This window comes from Nematolebias whitei, chromosome 19 (assembly GCF_014905685.2).
Source record: "Nematolebias whitei isolate Nwh7 chromosome 19, NemWhi1, whole genome shotgun sequence".
Taxonomy (NCBI): domain Eukaryota; kingdom Metazoa; phylum Chordata; class Actinopteri; order Cyprinodontiformes; family Rivulidae; genus Nematolebias; species Nematolebias whitei.
In genome coordinates this window covers 33851924-33866769 of record NC_056516.1, presented here as the reverse complement: position 1 = coordinate 33866769, position 14846 = coordinate 33851924, and the positions used below count along the sequence as shown (strand labels likewise).

The 14846-nt window shown below is 37.1% G+C and overlaps 1 protein-coding gene across 2 annotated transcripts in view; it reads right to left on the bottom strand.

Moving 5' to 3' along the window:
* Positions 1–4247: 4247 nt before the first annotated feature.
* Positions 4248–14846, bottom strand: part of LOC119425346 (carcinoembryonic antigen-related cell adhesion molecule 8) — a 33034-nt gene continuing 22435 nt past the window's right edge. Inside the window, exons 9-11 of one of the 2 annotated variants that reach the window (XM_037692864.1) lie at positions 14369–14398; positions 10337–10376; positions 4248–5917 (exon numbers count right to left, since the gene is read on the bottom strand). In XM_037692864.1, coding sequence (XP_037548792.1) covers positions 10358–10376; positions 14369–14398 — 49 coding nt within the window. In that variant the 3' untranslated portion in view covers positions 4248–5917; positions 10337–10357. The remainder of the gene's footprint in view (positions 5918–10336; positions 10377–14368; positions 14399–14846) is intronic. The other variant, XM_037692865.1, reaches the window with a different exon arrangement.

Below are 14846 nucleotides of genomic sequence, written 5' to 3'. Positions count from 1 at the left end.
ATTATGTGTCACCGCTGACCCAGCGTGTTTATTTTGCATTTATTTAATGATCAAAACAGCATCATTTCACCTGGGTCGCACAGTGCCATCCATCCATCCATCCATCCATCCATCCATCCATTCATCCATCCATGCATCCATCCATCCATTGCAGCCGGAGCCGCTAGCTCTCCAGCGTTCCTCTGCCTGCACCAGCTGAGTGAAGCGAGCGTGCACGGGAGCACTCGCTGTTGCAGTTCTTAAAAATTTAAAGCATCAGTCAAAAATTGCGTTAGGAATATGGAGGGAAAAAAAAGTCGCTTCAGCGTATAAGTCTCAGGACTGACAAATCTTTGCAAAAAAAACCTGCAGCTTATACGCCGGAAAATACGGCCGGAGTCTTTATCTCTCAAATATTGTTCACAAATGTGTACTTCTGTGTTAGTGAGCACTTCTCCTTTGCTGAGATATTCCATCCACCTCGCAGGTGTGGCATATCAAGATGATGATTAGACAGCATGATTATTGCACGGGTGTGCCTTAGACACATACGCCTGCTCATATCATAACTCCACCTCCACCATGGGCCACTTGGTTCACAACGCTGACATCAGCAAAGTGCTCACCCACACAGCACCGTCCATACAGTCTGCCCTCTGCCCTGTACAGTGACACTGGGATTCACCCATAAAGAGAACACCTCTCCAATGTGCCATGCACCATCGAATGTGAGCATTTGCCCACTCAGGTCAGTTTTGACAACAAACTGCAGTCAGATGGAGACCCAGATGAGGATGATGAGCATGCATGTGAGACGGTTTGATAGTTTGTGCAGAAAGTCTTTGGTTATGCAAACCGATTGTTGCAGCAGCTGGTGGCTGGTCTCAGATGATCTTGGAGGTGAAGGTGCTGGATGCGGGCTGGTGTGATTACAGGTTGTGAGGCCGGTTGGATGTACTGCCAAATTCTCTGAAATGCCTTTGGAGACGGCTTATGGTAGAAAAATGAGCATTCGATTCATGAGCAACAGCTCATGTGGACATTCCTACAATGAGCATGCCAGTTGTACTCTCCCTCAAAACCTGCAACATCTGTGTCATTGAGCTGCGTGATAAAACTGCACGTTTTAGAGTGGCCTTTTATTGTGGTCAGCCTAAGGCACATCTGTTCAATAATCATGCTGTCTATCAGCATCTTGACATGTCACGCCTGTGAGGTGCATAGATTATCTCGGCAAAGGAGAAGTGCTCACTAACACAGATTTACACACATCTGTGAATATTTGAAAGAAAAGGGATATCTTGTGTACGTTGAAAACGTCTTTGTCTTCAGCTCATGAACAAATAGAAGCAAAAACAAAAGTGTTGCGTTTATACTTTTGTTTGGTTTAGTAAAAATATCTAGAACAAATGAAGGGACCACTGCTATGTTTTGCATAGCAAGGCTGTTAAAAGTTAATTTTGTCTGAAATTGGCATCTCTGTGTACGAGTCATTTAATTCCAGCGTCTGTTGAACACGAGCACTCGTTCTACTTAATGAAGTACTGATCACCTGAACTGTGTCTTATTTAACAAGGAAAAGTATAAAAACAAGCTTTGGAGTAATTAACCTCTGGCTGAATGATCTGATGGATGGTAAAAACATGGTAATAATGACAAAAAAATTGAATTTAAACAAAATACTATTGACTATGCCTAGAGAGTTACAAAGAAAACGAGTGAGGAAATATGTTGTTTTACCTTAACTGGTAGAGGGATACAGTAAGGGTTGTGTTTTGGTGTGATCAATAGGAAGATGGACAACCACAAGCCATTTAACCTGAGCTTATTCAGCCATGTGGGACAGATGTGTGGAGTGCATCAAAGCTGTGAATAAAATTCATGTTTTTTGCTCCAAATGTTTATTTCTGATCTCTTTAATTAAACTTTAATAGCGTGATGCCTAAAACTAAATGTCTCTTTTGCTTTAGGTTCTGAAAACGCTGCACTTTTTCTGTAATTCTGCCCATTTGTCATGTTCTGCATAGAAATGCCATACTTTACGGTATTTATTGGAAATTTGGATGAAATTTTGTGGATTGTAGAATAAAACAAAAATGTTTATTTTCCTCAAACACAATAAAAATTAAGGTCAGAGAAAATCTTAATACATAAATAAAATAAAAGTGTTCTCTTAATTTGTCCCAGAACTTTATGTAGAAACTAGTGAAATAATTTTACCTGAATAAAAACCCAACACTAGAGTTTATAACTATCATGTATGTCACTACCTCATAATTCATCTCAATGTTACACACTACCTGTGTAATAACCTGTCACACAACCTGTGTAGTTTATGTTATGTGCATTATATATCATGCACTTTTAACCTGTGAAATACTCATCAATCCTACTTGCACTGTTATATTCTAGCATGCTGTTTACCATATTTTATTTGGATCTTGTAAATATTATATTTCTATTTCTATGCTACTTTATTTGGTACTTTTATTGCATGCTTTAGTATTTCTTGTTTTTTTTTAGCAAGTCGAAACAATTCTTCTCATCCTGAACATTTCATTGAACCTTGTGTTAACCTGGCAAATAAACAATAACTTAACCTAACTAGTCATAACTGTGGAAACTGTGACATTTAAAATGTGTACCGGACATTTATTTCCTGACATTATGTACAGTGGATATTTTAATATCTCTAGAATCACACAAAACAACACCTGAGCAAAATGTCTAAGGTTTTAGTCAAGACATCCAAGTCTTTAATCGCATGGACATGAACAACAAATATAGTGTCTGATCAGTATGAAAAAATAAAACCTGTTACTTCTTATTGTGGAGCAGATCGTGTCTTTGTTTTCATTCAAAGGTTCACGCTCAAACTGAAGCGAGACTTGTTAAGACAGATTGTTTCTAAAATGTGTCGAGGAGATCCAGGCACGGCAAGTGAGGACAAATAACGCTCCGCCCGCCTGAAGTCCCTCCGACGTGCTCAGGCGAACGCTGTGATTGGACGGTTTGAACACACAAACAGAGCCTGATTGGTCTCTTTGTTTTTTTTTTAACTATTTAAAATGAGATCTCAGTGTAACACTTTGGACAAAAAAAAAATGCAACAAACCAGTCAAAATTAGGAAAATATTTCAATAACTTTTTACAAGGCTGTTAAAAGATGAATTTCAGCTGGTAGACCTCATCATGTATACACAATTTTAAACAAGGCAAAAATAAATCTGTAAACATTAACAAAGCATTGCTGTAAGTAATCATTCATAACAAGAAATTGATCCCCACATATATCATCCAAAAAAAAAAAAAGTTAGCAGTTTAGTACAATATTACTAATATTTACAATCAGGGCAGTTTTTCTTGTGGTGTTTAAAAATATATGAACACGTCTCATTTAGGACAATATAACAACATATCTACATGTAGTTATTAATACATTCTGTGCTTTGTATCATCCCAAACTAAAGACTTCAATATATGTTAAACATTTCAAGATTCAGCTTGAGTTTTGGGTGAAAACCTCTGGATGTGCGATCTGCTGACAAGCTATATGATCTTCAGCTCCAGTCATCATAATATTCTTAACTAAACAAATAAATACTTTTTTATACTGGAGATCAGTGCACGTTGAAGTCTGAGATCACACACATTGATTAAAAAATATATATTTTGAGGTTGATGGCAAAATACTCAACAGGCCCAAAATAATACAAGTGTTCATTTTCACATATTATGTTCTAATGACCCCCCAAGTTTTATAATTTAGTCTAAAACAAACTAATTGTGATTAAAATAAAGAAGAATAGCTTTGATGTGAAGCTCATCATTTTCCCTCCAAAACCTCAAACGTATGTCACTGCCCACAAATGCCTTCCTGCTGAGGCTGAGCACCATGGTCCTGCAGGCTCAGTCTTGCTTCTGCCGTACTGAACCGTTCCGCCTCCTCAGCCTGAGTCCTCCTGAGTTTCCAGGACAGAAAGATTTAAAAAAAAAAAAACAGGAAGGATCCTCTATCAAATGGCTGATAAAGATAAAGCACAGGCCAGGAAAAAAACCAGGAGGCCAGCAAAGGTCAAAACGGGACACTTTGCAAAGGTTCCCAATCATGATCCTTGAGGACCACCATCCTGCATGTCTCAGTTGTTTCCCTGCTTTGACACAACTGATTTAAATCAATGAGTTAACAGGCTTCTGCAGAACATGAGGAAGTAATTAAATCACTGAATCTGGTGTGTTGGAGCAAGAAAACAACTAAAACATGCAGGATGGTGTTCCTCAAGGACCTGAGTTGGGAACCAATGGTTTAGAGAAAAAAAATGTGTCTAAATTCTAAGTTATCATGGACTTGTACAAGAGAGCATGTGGCAAGAAGTGACCAACAAGTGATTGCTCACCTGTTTATTTCCTATTTTGGGGCATAATTGCTTCATTAAAACAATTCATAAAGCAACAGTTTCAATTAGTGGATCAAATAAACTGGTGGCAGGGTGGATATCCTATTTTGCTGCCTAAAGATGCAAAATGAAAGCAATAGCCTGTTGGCAGTTAGCAGGTCCTGCATGACGGGCTGCAGTGATGGGACCTTGTTGAAAAAAGTTTTTCCCCCCCAAAAAAAAGAAACTGTATTTCTGACTTTGGGTAACCATACTGCAGTCCTAGTAAACTGGTTGGTCCACTAAAGGAGTGTACTGCTTGGTGGGGAAACAGTTTACTTGGGACTCCTTAGACCGATGACGCCCTGTCTTTCCACAAAACAGAAACTGTCCAGATGACCTGACTGACCATTATTGGATGCAGTCCTCATGCTTCAGCTGGTGTCTTAAAAGGTACATGAACGTAACATTATATATATTTGAATAATTGCTTCAATGTTAAATTCTGGTCTTTTTTAAGTTGGATTTTATGTCTTTTTATCTCAGACGTCTTTGACTATATGTCATAAATACCAATGACCATGCTAGCTAATTTTAAACATGTTTTGTCTAAGGGGACCTGTCCTAAAAAGTGTCTGAAAATCACCTTTACAGTTATTTTAATTGAATAAATATGGCATACTTTTGTAGAAAAATAATAATAATGAGGCTTGGGGAACTAAAAAGGGGAGTGATACCGATATATTTTCATAGTGGCTTCAACGCAAAATAAAATAAACAAAAAAATATCTACGTTTCTGGCAGTGTGGACTGAGCAGGTACACCAGTAACCGTCTTTCACCATGGTGAGCACCAAACAAACTGAGGTATCATGGATCCAAGCGACTTCCAACAAAGCTCTTGAGCTTCAAAGTGAACTAAAATCTACTGCCGCTTTTGAAGTTGTTCTTATCAGGAAAACTCCACCCTCCTGGCACCAGCAGCAAGATGAATACTACTATTTTAGATGCTATTTAAAGCAGAATACCTGATCTTCTACTTGTGTGGGCACTATGGTTGTGATCACTCATGCACGTATGAAATCACAGTTGATTGATGTTACTTGCATGTGTGTGTTTTTCCCTCAGGTTTCTAGCAGGATAAAGACAAATCATTCATCACTCTCATCACTCCATCAACTTTAAACCAAAAAAGGTCTCAATAGCACAAGTTCTCTGTGTTCTGGGTTTCTCCAGGATAGACCAAACTGAAGCCATAATGTTCATCAACAGCATGTGGAAGTAACGGGTCAAAGGAGGAAGCAACCCAGTGGTAAAAGAGGAAATAAAAACAAATAAATTCTAAATAGTTGTGTTAACAGCGCACAGTCCAAACCCTGACAATCCATTGCTTTGGTTGATTCAGATTTCCAGTCCTTGTCAGCCAGACAGAAAGAGGCAAATGGGTTGCGATAGAATATCCCGTCGAACGAGTCTTTCACAGGAAGCCAGGCGGATCCACCCATGTGCCTCTTTGGGCTGCACAAGTTGATCACGGGGAATAAAATGGCGAGATGTTTTGGCCTGTAGAGAAACAAAGTGAGGAGAGGATACAATCATAACAGAGCGCTGAAGAATTTCTCATCTTTTCAGACGTAGATCTTAACGTTGACTTCACAGACAATCCCTTCAAAACATCATTATCACTGTGGAACGTCATGTGGAGATTAGGTTACAGACTAACTGAAACTGGAGACACTCCTACACACAATGTGCATTTCCCCAATGAAGATGACAGCGCAGCTTCACAGAGCACAACAGAATGAACTCCATTCAGCTGAAACAGCTTGATAAGTCCCTAAAAATAGCATTTAGAGGCAGTTACGGCCATGACAAATGGTCTAATTTATGACAAATGGTCTAATTTATGACAAATGGTCTAATTTATGACAAATGGTCTAATTTATGACAAATGGTCTAATTTATGCAAAGTTTGAGGGTGCAGCTAACAACAGTGGAGATAACTGTATAACGATGCTCTAAAGATGAATTATGCATGGGTTGAGAAATGGCTTAGGACAGATGTGGGCAGCATACAGCCTGGGGGCCAAAAGTGGCCCTTGGATAATCTCCATCCGGCTCCCAAAACTCTTAACTGAAAAGAAAACAACTTTTTTTTTTAAGATGATGAAAACATCTATGAATGAAACATAGGGAAGTTTATTTTACCGTATTTTCCCACCTATAAATCACATTTTTTGTTGCTGTTGTTTTTTTCATAATTTGCATGCTCTGCGACTTATACGTCAAAGCGACTTATTTATGGATTTTCCCATATTTATAAAACAATTTTTGGCTGAGATATGGCCATTTTCATTAATTCTGACTGAAAATATTGAACACTAACATTTTCAGCCACTAGATGGCACACGAGTTGTACGGCATGCCATTCTGTCATGTAATAGGTAAAAGTGGCTACTAATGACACAATCAGCTTTCCATAGCCTGCCACCTTCGTCCAGCTTGCCAGGTGCAACCGTGAAACCAGCTTCATTTCACTGCACCGCCCCGGCAAAATGCAGTTAATTTGACCATTAAAGTGCATTTATTAAGTAAAAGTTCAACTGAGACACACCTTTACTATATTGTCGAGCAAACAAATAATTGGTTTTAGGTGGTTATCTTGTTAAATTTCCTAGAAATGCACAGCAAGTCCTCCTGTGCACGCTCCTGTGGCCGCCATTTGGCAGCCAAACAATTTTTGGCACAACACCGGCCCACATTTCCGGATTTTCAGCGGTGATGCGTAATAGATGCAACTTATACGTCAAAGCGACTTATTTATGGATTTTTCCACTTTATTGGACATATTTGGACTGACACGACTTATAGGACAGTGTGACGTGTACAGCAGAAAATACGGTAATGTCTGTTGTCTTATCTCATGTCTGTTTATTTATGTTTCTCTTGGACGGGATGTACTGAAACATAAATTTGTTGTGCTTTGGTGCAATGACAATAAAGCTCATTCTGATTTTGATTAAACATCTTGGATCAATACATAAAACCTTTTTTTTTTTTAAACTTGTGATTCTAAAACTAGACTGAACCTTAAAGACTCCAAAATTCGAATATATAACCCCCCTCACCTCATATTTAGTGTAATTTATTGTCACAAGAGCCATTTTACAGAAAATGTGTCTTCTATTTCTACAGGGTATTTGGGGACATATTTTTACTGAGATGCTACAACAACAACAACAAAAAGCCTGAATTTTTTTTTTTTTTTTTTTTTGATTTTGTGTCTTAATAAAAATGTATTTTGCAAATTCTTTAAGCACCCATTCTATTGCTTTAAATATTTGATTTGGCCCTTTGGGAACAATAGTTGCCCACCCCTGGCTTATGACGTGAGCACAAGTGATGCTATTTTTATCAGATGTGTAATCTGTCCAGATGTTGCTAATTACCAAATAATTTGATGGGCTTTGATTGCCTGCACAATTAAAGTTGAGAAGTAAAAGTTTTAAGAATCTAGTGAAATTGGAAAGAACGTGACGGAAAGTAAATTATAAATGGCCCTTCAGGACCTCAGGTGGGACTGCATTAAAAACAGTTCAGGATACTACCTGAGCTCAGGAACACTCCAGCAAATAATTGTTTTTAAACACTATTTAAAATTCTGATTCAAGCTCTTATCATGCAAAGCAGGCATCTGTTACTGCAGCCATCTTTTCTGGGCTGAAGGTGGTTAAAAAGGTATAAACGAAAGGAAATATGGAGTTATCAGGCTTACAATGCAGACATATTTAACAAACAAAGTGCTTTCTGTAATTTAATTGTAATTACAGAGCTAGATCTAGAATAACACATAGGGGTGTTTACACACTACAACTTTAACACTGATCATCACAGACTATAAGTCAGAGATGTTATCTTCAGAAGGAAAACTGGTTTGAGGTTAGCAGAGGCATCAGCAGCTTCTGGTTAGTTTGACTTTAGTCCTGTGTGTTGTCTGGTGCTGCTGGCAGATCAAAGACAAACAACCGGTTGTCGTGAGCGTCAGAGGCGCTGCAGGAAAAAAGCTCCGGGGCTCAGACTGAGTCTTATTCAAAGCCTCCCAGGCAGACACACATTCAGGTGTTTCAACACATACAGGAAGCTCTGACCCTGTTTCTGCACAAATACACTCAAAGTTACTTCTTTTTTTTTTTTTAAACTATGTGTTGACAGCTTTGGTACCAACGGTTTCAATAGCGACTGGCCGACTTGATGAGACACAGATAAACACATCGTCAGTGACAAGTGTGACGCCACCATGCTGGTAGCTAAAGGGTGACACGTTTATCTGCACATCTGTTGTTGCTATGAGTCTTAATATGCTCATGTTTGCACTGGTCTATATTTGAACTAGAGAAATTGCATTTCCAGCAAAAATGCAGTGTGAATGCTTATTGCTGAAAACAGCTGAAATTAGCTAAAAACAATGCTGAAATCTAGCTGAACTGGAAGAACAGGTAGAAGAAAGCAGAAAGAACACATATTTGCTGAATTTAGTTTAAATAAGGAGAGATGAGCACAGCAATTAGCTTAAAAAAAAAAAAAGCTGAAAATAGCAAAAATATCTGAACAGTAGCCGAAAGTGCAGTAAGAAGCTTAACATACCAAAATAAAGTTGAGAGGAAACAATTGGGACCAGTTAGGCTTAAAGAAGCAGAAATGAGCACAAAGAAAGTAAACATCTGAAAAAAGCAGAAATTGACAAAACAGCTGTATAGTAGCTAAAAAGGCAGAAAGAAGCTGAAATTATCAGAAGGAATTCGAGAAAGCACATTTTTGCTGAATTAGGCTGAAAAAAGTTTAAATGAGCGCAAAAATTATGGATTGAGCTGAAAATGCTGAAATTAGCATAAATCAGCTAAATAGTAACTGAAATAGCAGAAAAAGCTGAAGGTAGCAGAAATAAGCTGAAAGGAGTATAACAAGCTGGAATCAGCAGAAATAAGTTAAAAGAAGCACAAAAATGTCGTAGTTAGCAGAAAGAATCTGAAAGGAGCACAAAACAGCTGAAAGAATAGCTGAAAACAGCTAGAAGTAGCTGAAAACATGTTTACATTTGCATAAGGAAGCTGAAAGAAGCTGAACCATAACAAAATGTGAAAGGAGCAGTAAATGGTTGTAAACCGATCTAAAGATATGAAGGATGTAAAATGAGCTCAATTCATTTTCTGTAAGGAAAAAAAAAAAGGGCGGAAAAGATTAAATATTTCAAAAAGCTAAAGTTGCACCAATACCAAAAGTCATAACAGGATTGTCCTGTATGAGCTGAACGTTTCGATTTATGACTTGTTGAAGTAGCACCAAAAATTGTGGAACGAGAAAGATGCAGAAAAACGTGGACGACAAATGGATCACAATAGTGTGAATGCTTCGAAAACATTCACGTAATTAGCATCAACATTTTATGGTGGCTCAGTTGGTAGAGCTGCTGCCTCTCAGCGAGAAGGTCGCCGGTTCAAATACCAGCCCGGGACCTTTCTGGGTGGAGTTTGCATGTTCTCTCGGTGCATGCGTGGGTTTTCTCTGGGTACTCCACTTTCCTCCCACAGACCAAAAACATGCATGTTCGGCTGATTGGTAACTCTAAATTGTCCCTAGGTGTGAGTGAGAGAGTGAATGGCTTTTTGTCTCGTTTGTCTCTGTGTGTCCCTGTGATGGACTGGAGACCTGTCCAGGGTGTCCTCTGCCTCTCATACAATGATTGCTGGATATGGGCACCAGTGACCCCCACTACCCAAAAAGGAAGAAGTGGGTAAAAGATAATGAATGGATGAAATGTAAAACTCTTCTGCTAATAAAGGGAAAGTGTTTAGATCGTTGTCTGTTTACAGTGAAAAATCGTCAAATTGTTTTCTTGTAACGTGCTGTTCAACCATCCCATCCAGATAAAAATACATCTGAGTGCACGACTCCGTGACAAATACAGCTATCAGACGGACTTACCAGCAATGTGCAGAGCTGTTGTTAATACGGTGACTGAATGCTGAAAAACACAAGAGGAAACCAGTGGTTAGCTGCGACAAACACTGCACAACGATCACGTTGGACACACTGTGAAGAAACACGGCCTTTGCATCATCTTTTACTTTAAATACAGTGTTACTTTATAAATGATTCAAACAACAATGAAGTCGAGTTTGACCTTAGATATGATCACAGCCATATGTAATAAAAGTCAACTGAGAATTATTTTCTTGACATGACTTTGGCGTAATTTATCTCGTTCCATGAGCATTCGTGCTGCTACAAACTCAGATCTGCAACTTTTACAACTACAGAAGACGCTGAAAAGTCTTAAACTGTGAGGCAGCAACATAAACTTTAACATATTGCTTCTGTTTGTAGCCCAGTTTGAACCGTGCGTTATAATACAAACTAAGTATTAAACCAAGTTAATAGTGATATCATTTGAGTTTCAAAAGACAATGTCTAAGTAATAAAAGTGGAATAAATATGAAATATAAACAACTTTTTTTTTGTCATTTAAAAATTTGTAATTTAAAAAACAGTTCATATTTGGTCAAGAAAATCTAATCAAGCAGATAAAACAGGCTGTTGAACGTCACATAAGCTTGTTTGAGGAGGCTGACCCACGTCCCATGCAGCGCACCATTAATCCCACCCACTCCCACCTGATTGGGCAAAATATTTAATCCAATACAAAACAAAACTAAATGAGATTGACAGTTAACACAACTCAAAGAGTAGGTTGTGATTCTGCCATGTGGCACCCATGTGCAACCTCCTCAAATAAACTTATGTGACGTTCAAGGAACGTAGTACATATGACAACAGCCTGTTTAGTCTGCTTGAACTAGATTTTCTTGACCAAATATGAAGTGTTTATTAAAATGACACATTTTTAAATGACAAAAGAGTTTTTATCTTTCATATTGATTCCACTTTTATCACTTAGACATTGTTTTTTTTTACATTCAAATTATCTCACTTTGAACTTGGTTTAATACTCAACTCAAATGTGCCAGAACATTTTTAACATAATAAAAAAGACAGTTTAGAAGCTAAAGCTAAAGTTTACAGCTAAATGAAACAGGTGTACAAATAAATGTGCAATTAAAAAGTTTACATGCTTTGAGGGAATCTAGTGAGTTTTTTTTTTTTTTTTTTTAAGTTTAGATTAAACTTACAAGTTGTCAATTGAAACAAAAGTGAAATACTCTATATAGAGGGTGAAAGCAGAGTGAAACGAGGTCAGAGAGCAGTTTGTTGCACATGTAGGGTTTATGTGACTGAATCTGAAACCTTTTTTGGTAAGCAGACAGGAAAAAATACAAAGAAACAAAAATGGGACAAAAATACAAATATGTACCAGTTGAACCAGTTGAGGTTATCAGCCGCAGCAAACAGATGGAAATAATGACTTTTTTTTTTTCGATTCAAAAGTGTTTGAAAAAGATGCCACAAACCACATTTATCTGACAAATCGGAGATGATTTTAATTTTTTTTTTTTTTCTAAAAATAGACGCGGGTTTCCCTGTCAACCATTTACTGACTTTAGTCTCTGTCAACACAAAGTTTAACATCGCGGCAGAGAGGCTGTTCACATTACAGCTCCATCGACCGCTTTTTTCCTGATGTACTATCACAAAAACTACACAAACTCTTGGGCCTTTATCTCGTTACTCAAACACAAAGAGCTTTTACACGAAGAACGACCAAACGGCACAGTCAGCAGCCAGGAATTTTGAAATGAACAGCACAAAGTGTACAGTGTAGCCGCTGCGAGCAGAATTAGTGCTAATGTTCTAACAGCTGAGCAACACACCAAACAGCAGCTATGAAATACATTTGTCCAAATAAATCCGAGGTTCAATCCTTTTCACTTGAACTCAAATATCCCTGTCGCCTTTTTTTGATTCCATCGAAACATTTCCTCTTGGTTAAACCATGTGACCTGAGAGCTACAGTTAACGAACAGGTATATTTCAAAGTAAACATCCGGCCACTGAAATACCTTTTTGTTGAATCACCGAGCCTTATCGCTGTAACTGTGATACATTTGTTTTTCCGGCTGCTGATAAGAGCAGCGACAGACAAAACAACAGGGTTCACGAAGCACAAGCGGGAGAGAAAAACCAAGAAAGAAAATGTGTCAAAAAAAAATAAATAAAATAAAAATCTGGAACACTACAGGAAATAAGATGAGCGGAAAAAACAAAAGGAAAAGGATCAGGTAGTGAAGAAGTCTTTTTTTCTGACTAGCTGAAATTAACTTTGACCTGGTAAAACTGCACTTTAGATGAACGCAGCGTAAAAAGCAGAAGTCTGAAATGACCATAAACAATATGCTGACGTCAGAATATAAGGGTGTAACCGTCTCAGTCACCCATTATTTGTCATTTATTGTTTAGTTCTGGGCAACTGATCATTAGAAATCGTTTTTAGTGATTTTGAGCTAAAGGAATATGTACTATGTTGAAATTTAATGGATTGGATTCTTTTTTAGCAAAATTAAACTTTAAATGAATCTAAAATTATCATTTGACAGCTACTTTACTGTTTGTTGAGCAAATGTGCCAGATTTTGCACACTTTTAATGCAGGACAGACATTTTTCATATTTTTTTTTTATACAAAAGTCAAATATTACAATATTAGGGCATATATTAACTGCTATTCCTAGTCTCTGTATAAAAAAACAAAACCTCAATACTGTCTGTATTCAAAAGCAGAATATTAAGGGTTATCCAGGTTTTTATATCTTTAAGACATGCTTGTAGTCTAAGTAGCTGATTGGATTCATTGGGTTTCATGGACACATATAACTGTATCATCAGCATAACAATGAAAATGTAACCCTTGTTGTTTAATAACTTTACCTAATGGAAGCATATATAAGATAAAACGTATTGGTCCAAGCACTGAGCCCTGAGGAACTCCATGATTAATTTTGAGTGATTTGGCACTATATAAATAAACTGAATTGAATTTAATGCAAATTTCCTTCTTTCGTTGTTGATTATTACAAAATGCTCTGATCATATGGTGTATATAAACATCACATAAAGCAAGAATGTGCCTAAAGTTTGAATCAAAGGAAGAATAATTGTATTAGTTCTCTAAAAAAACTGACTTTTCTTACAAGCAGATCACAATTTGTTAATTTTTGCCATTTAATTAGTATTCTAGTAAATACTTTTACTGCTACTTCTTTCAGCCGCTAAAACACCTCAATAATTTTTAAAACCATTTCTCACTTTAGAAAAAAATACCCACACAAACTCTTCTCTAGTTACCAAAATAAAAATATACACCTGTATTTTATTGTTGTGTAAAAACTCAAAACATAACACCATAGGCTCTGTCTATGGGGGAAAATATGAGAATAAAAATAAACTAAAGCGTGTTCTGAAGAACTGTCACAGGTGAGCTAAAGAAGACGAGTTCGGACACGCCAAGGAAATTCTCGCAATCCGAGCCTTACCCTGATTCTGTTGCACAACTGAGATAACTTCTTAAAAGATGCATCACAGCTCTGAATTTACTTAAGAACATTTTATAATGCTTTTAACAAACAAATATTCATTTTTACAACTTACTGGTTCTACTCTGTGAGCAAGATTTTAGGGCTCTTGCAACACGTCACTGTTTCCGTGCAGGAACGCTCACTAGCATCTAAACTGAGTAAATAATCAGGTTAAACCTTCAGAGATTTGCAAATATGTTGCTAAATTATGTTTATATGATGATACCGTATGAATAAATTGTTGCAACTTGTTTCTGCCACAGACGGATAAACCCAACAGAAATTTCAGCTGAAAATTTATTTTAGCTAAAAAAAAAAAATCTCTTTCATTTTAAACTCAGTGAAAATATGTTAAAGCAGAAAGGTGTTTTATTATGAAGATAAAGCATGCATGGTTAAAAATGTCAAGTTTTTAGGGGTGAAATATGAATCTTCACATCTAGTTAGTGATTATGATTGATGGACGTCCTAAGAACTGCTTTTCCCACCTGGCATCGTGTTTGTTTGAAGATCGGTTTCTAAAAGAGAACAAAGAAGGATTTGTGAATAATTTCATGGAGAGTATGGGTTTTTACACTGCTGCTGAGAGATGAACATGTGTTTGATTCATCATATTTGTCAAATCTGAAAAGTGTCATTAATGTCACCAATATTTCAAAATTCATTATTTTACTTCTTGCTTTAATACAATAACCACTTTATATGAGAATATAAGCATCAGAATGATATTAAAAGTTGATCAAAGGATAAAACAAGGGTCTTTTTGAAATCTTAAGTTCATATTCCAAGTCTGTATAAACATAAATAAAGGTGCTTTTTGTGATGTGAGGCAAAGAAAAGCCTGAGTACCTTTCATGTCTAGCTGCTGAATGAATGATTACCCTCCAGCTACAAGAAATAAGGTATTTCCAACAGTCAAATGGATGAAGCCGAAGTTTAAAGAGTTAACTAGTATTTTCAATTACA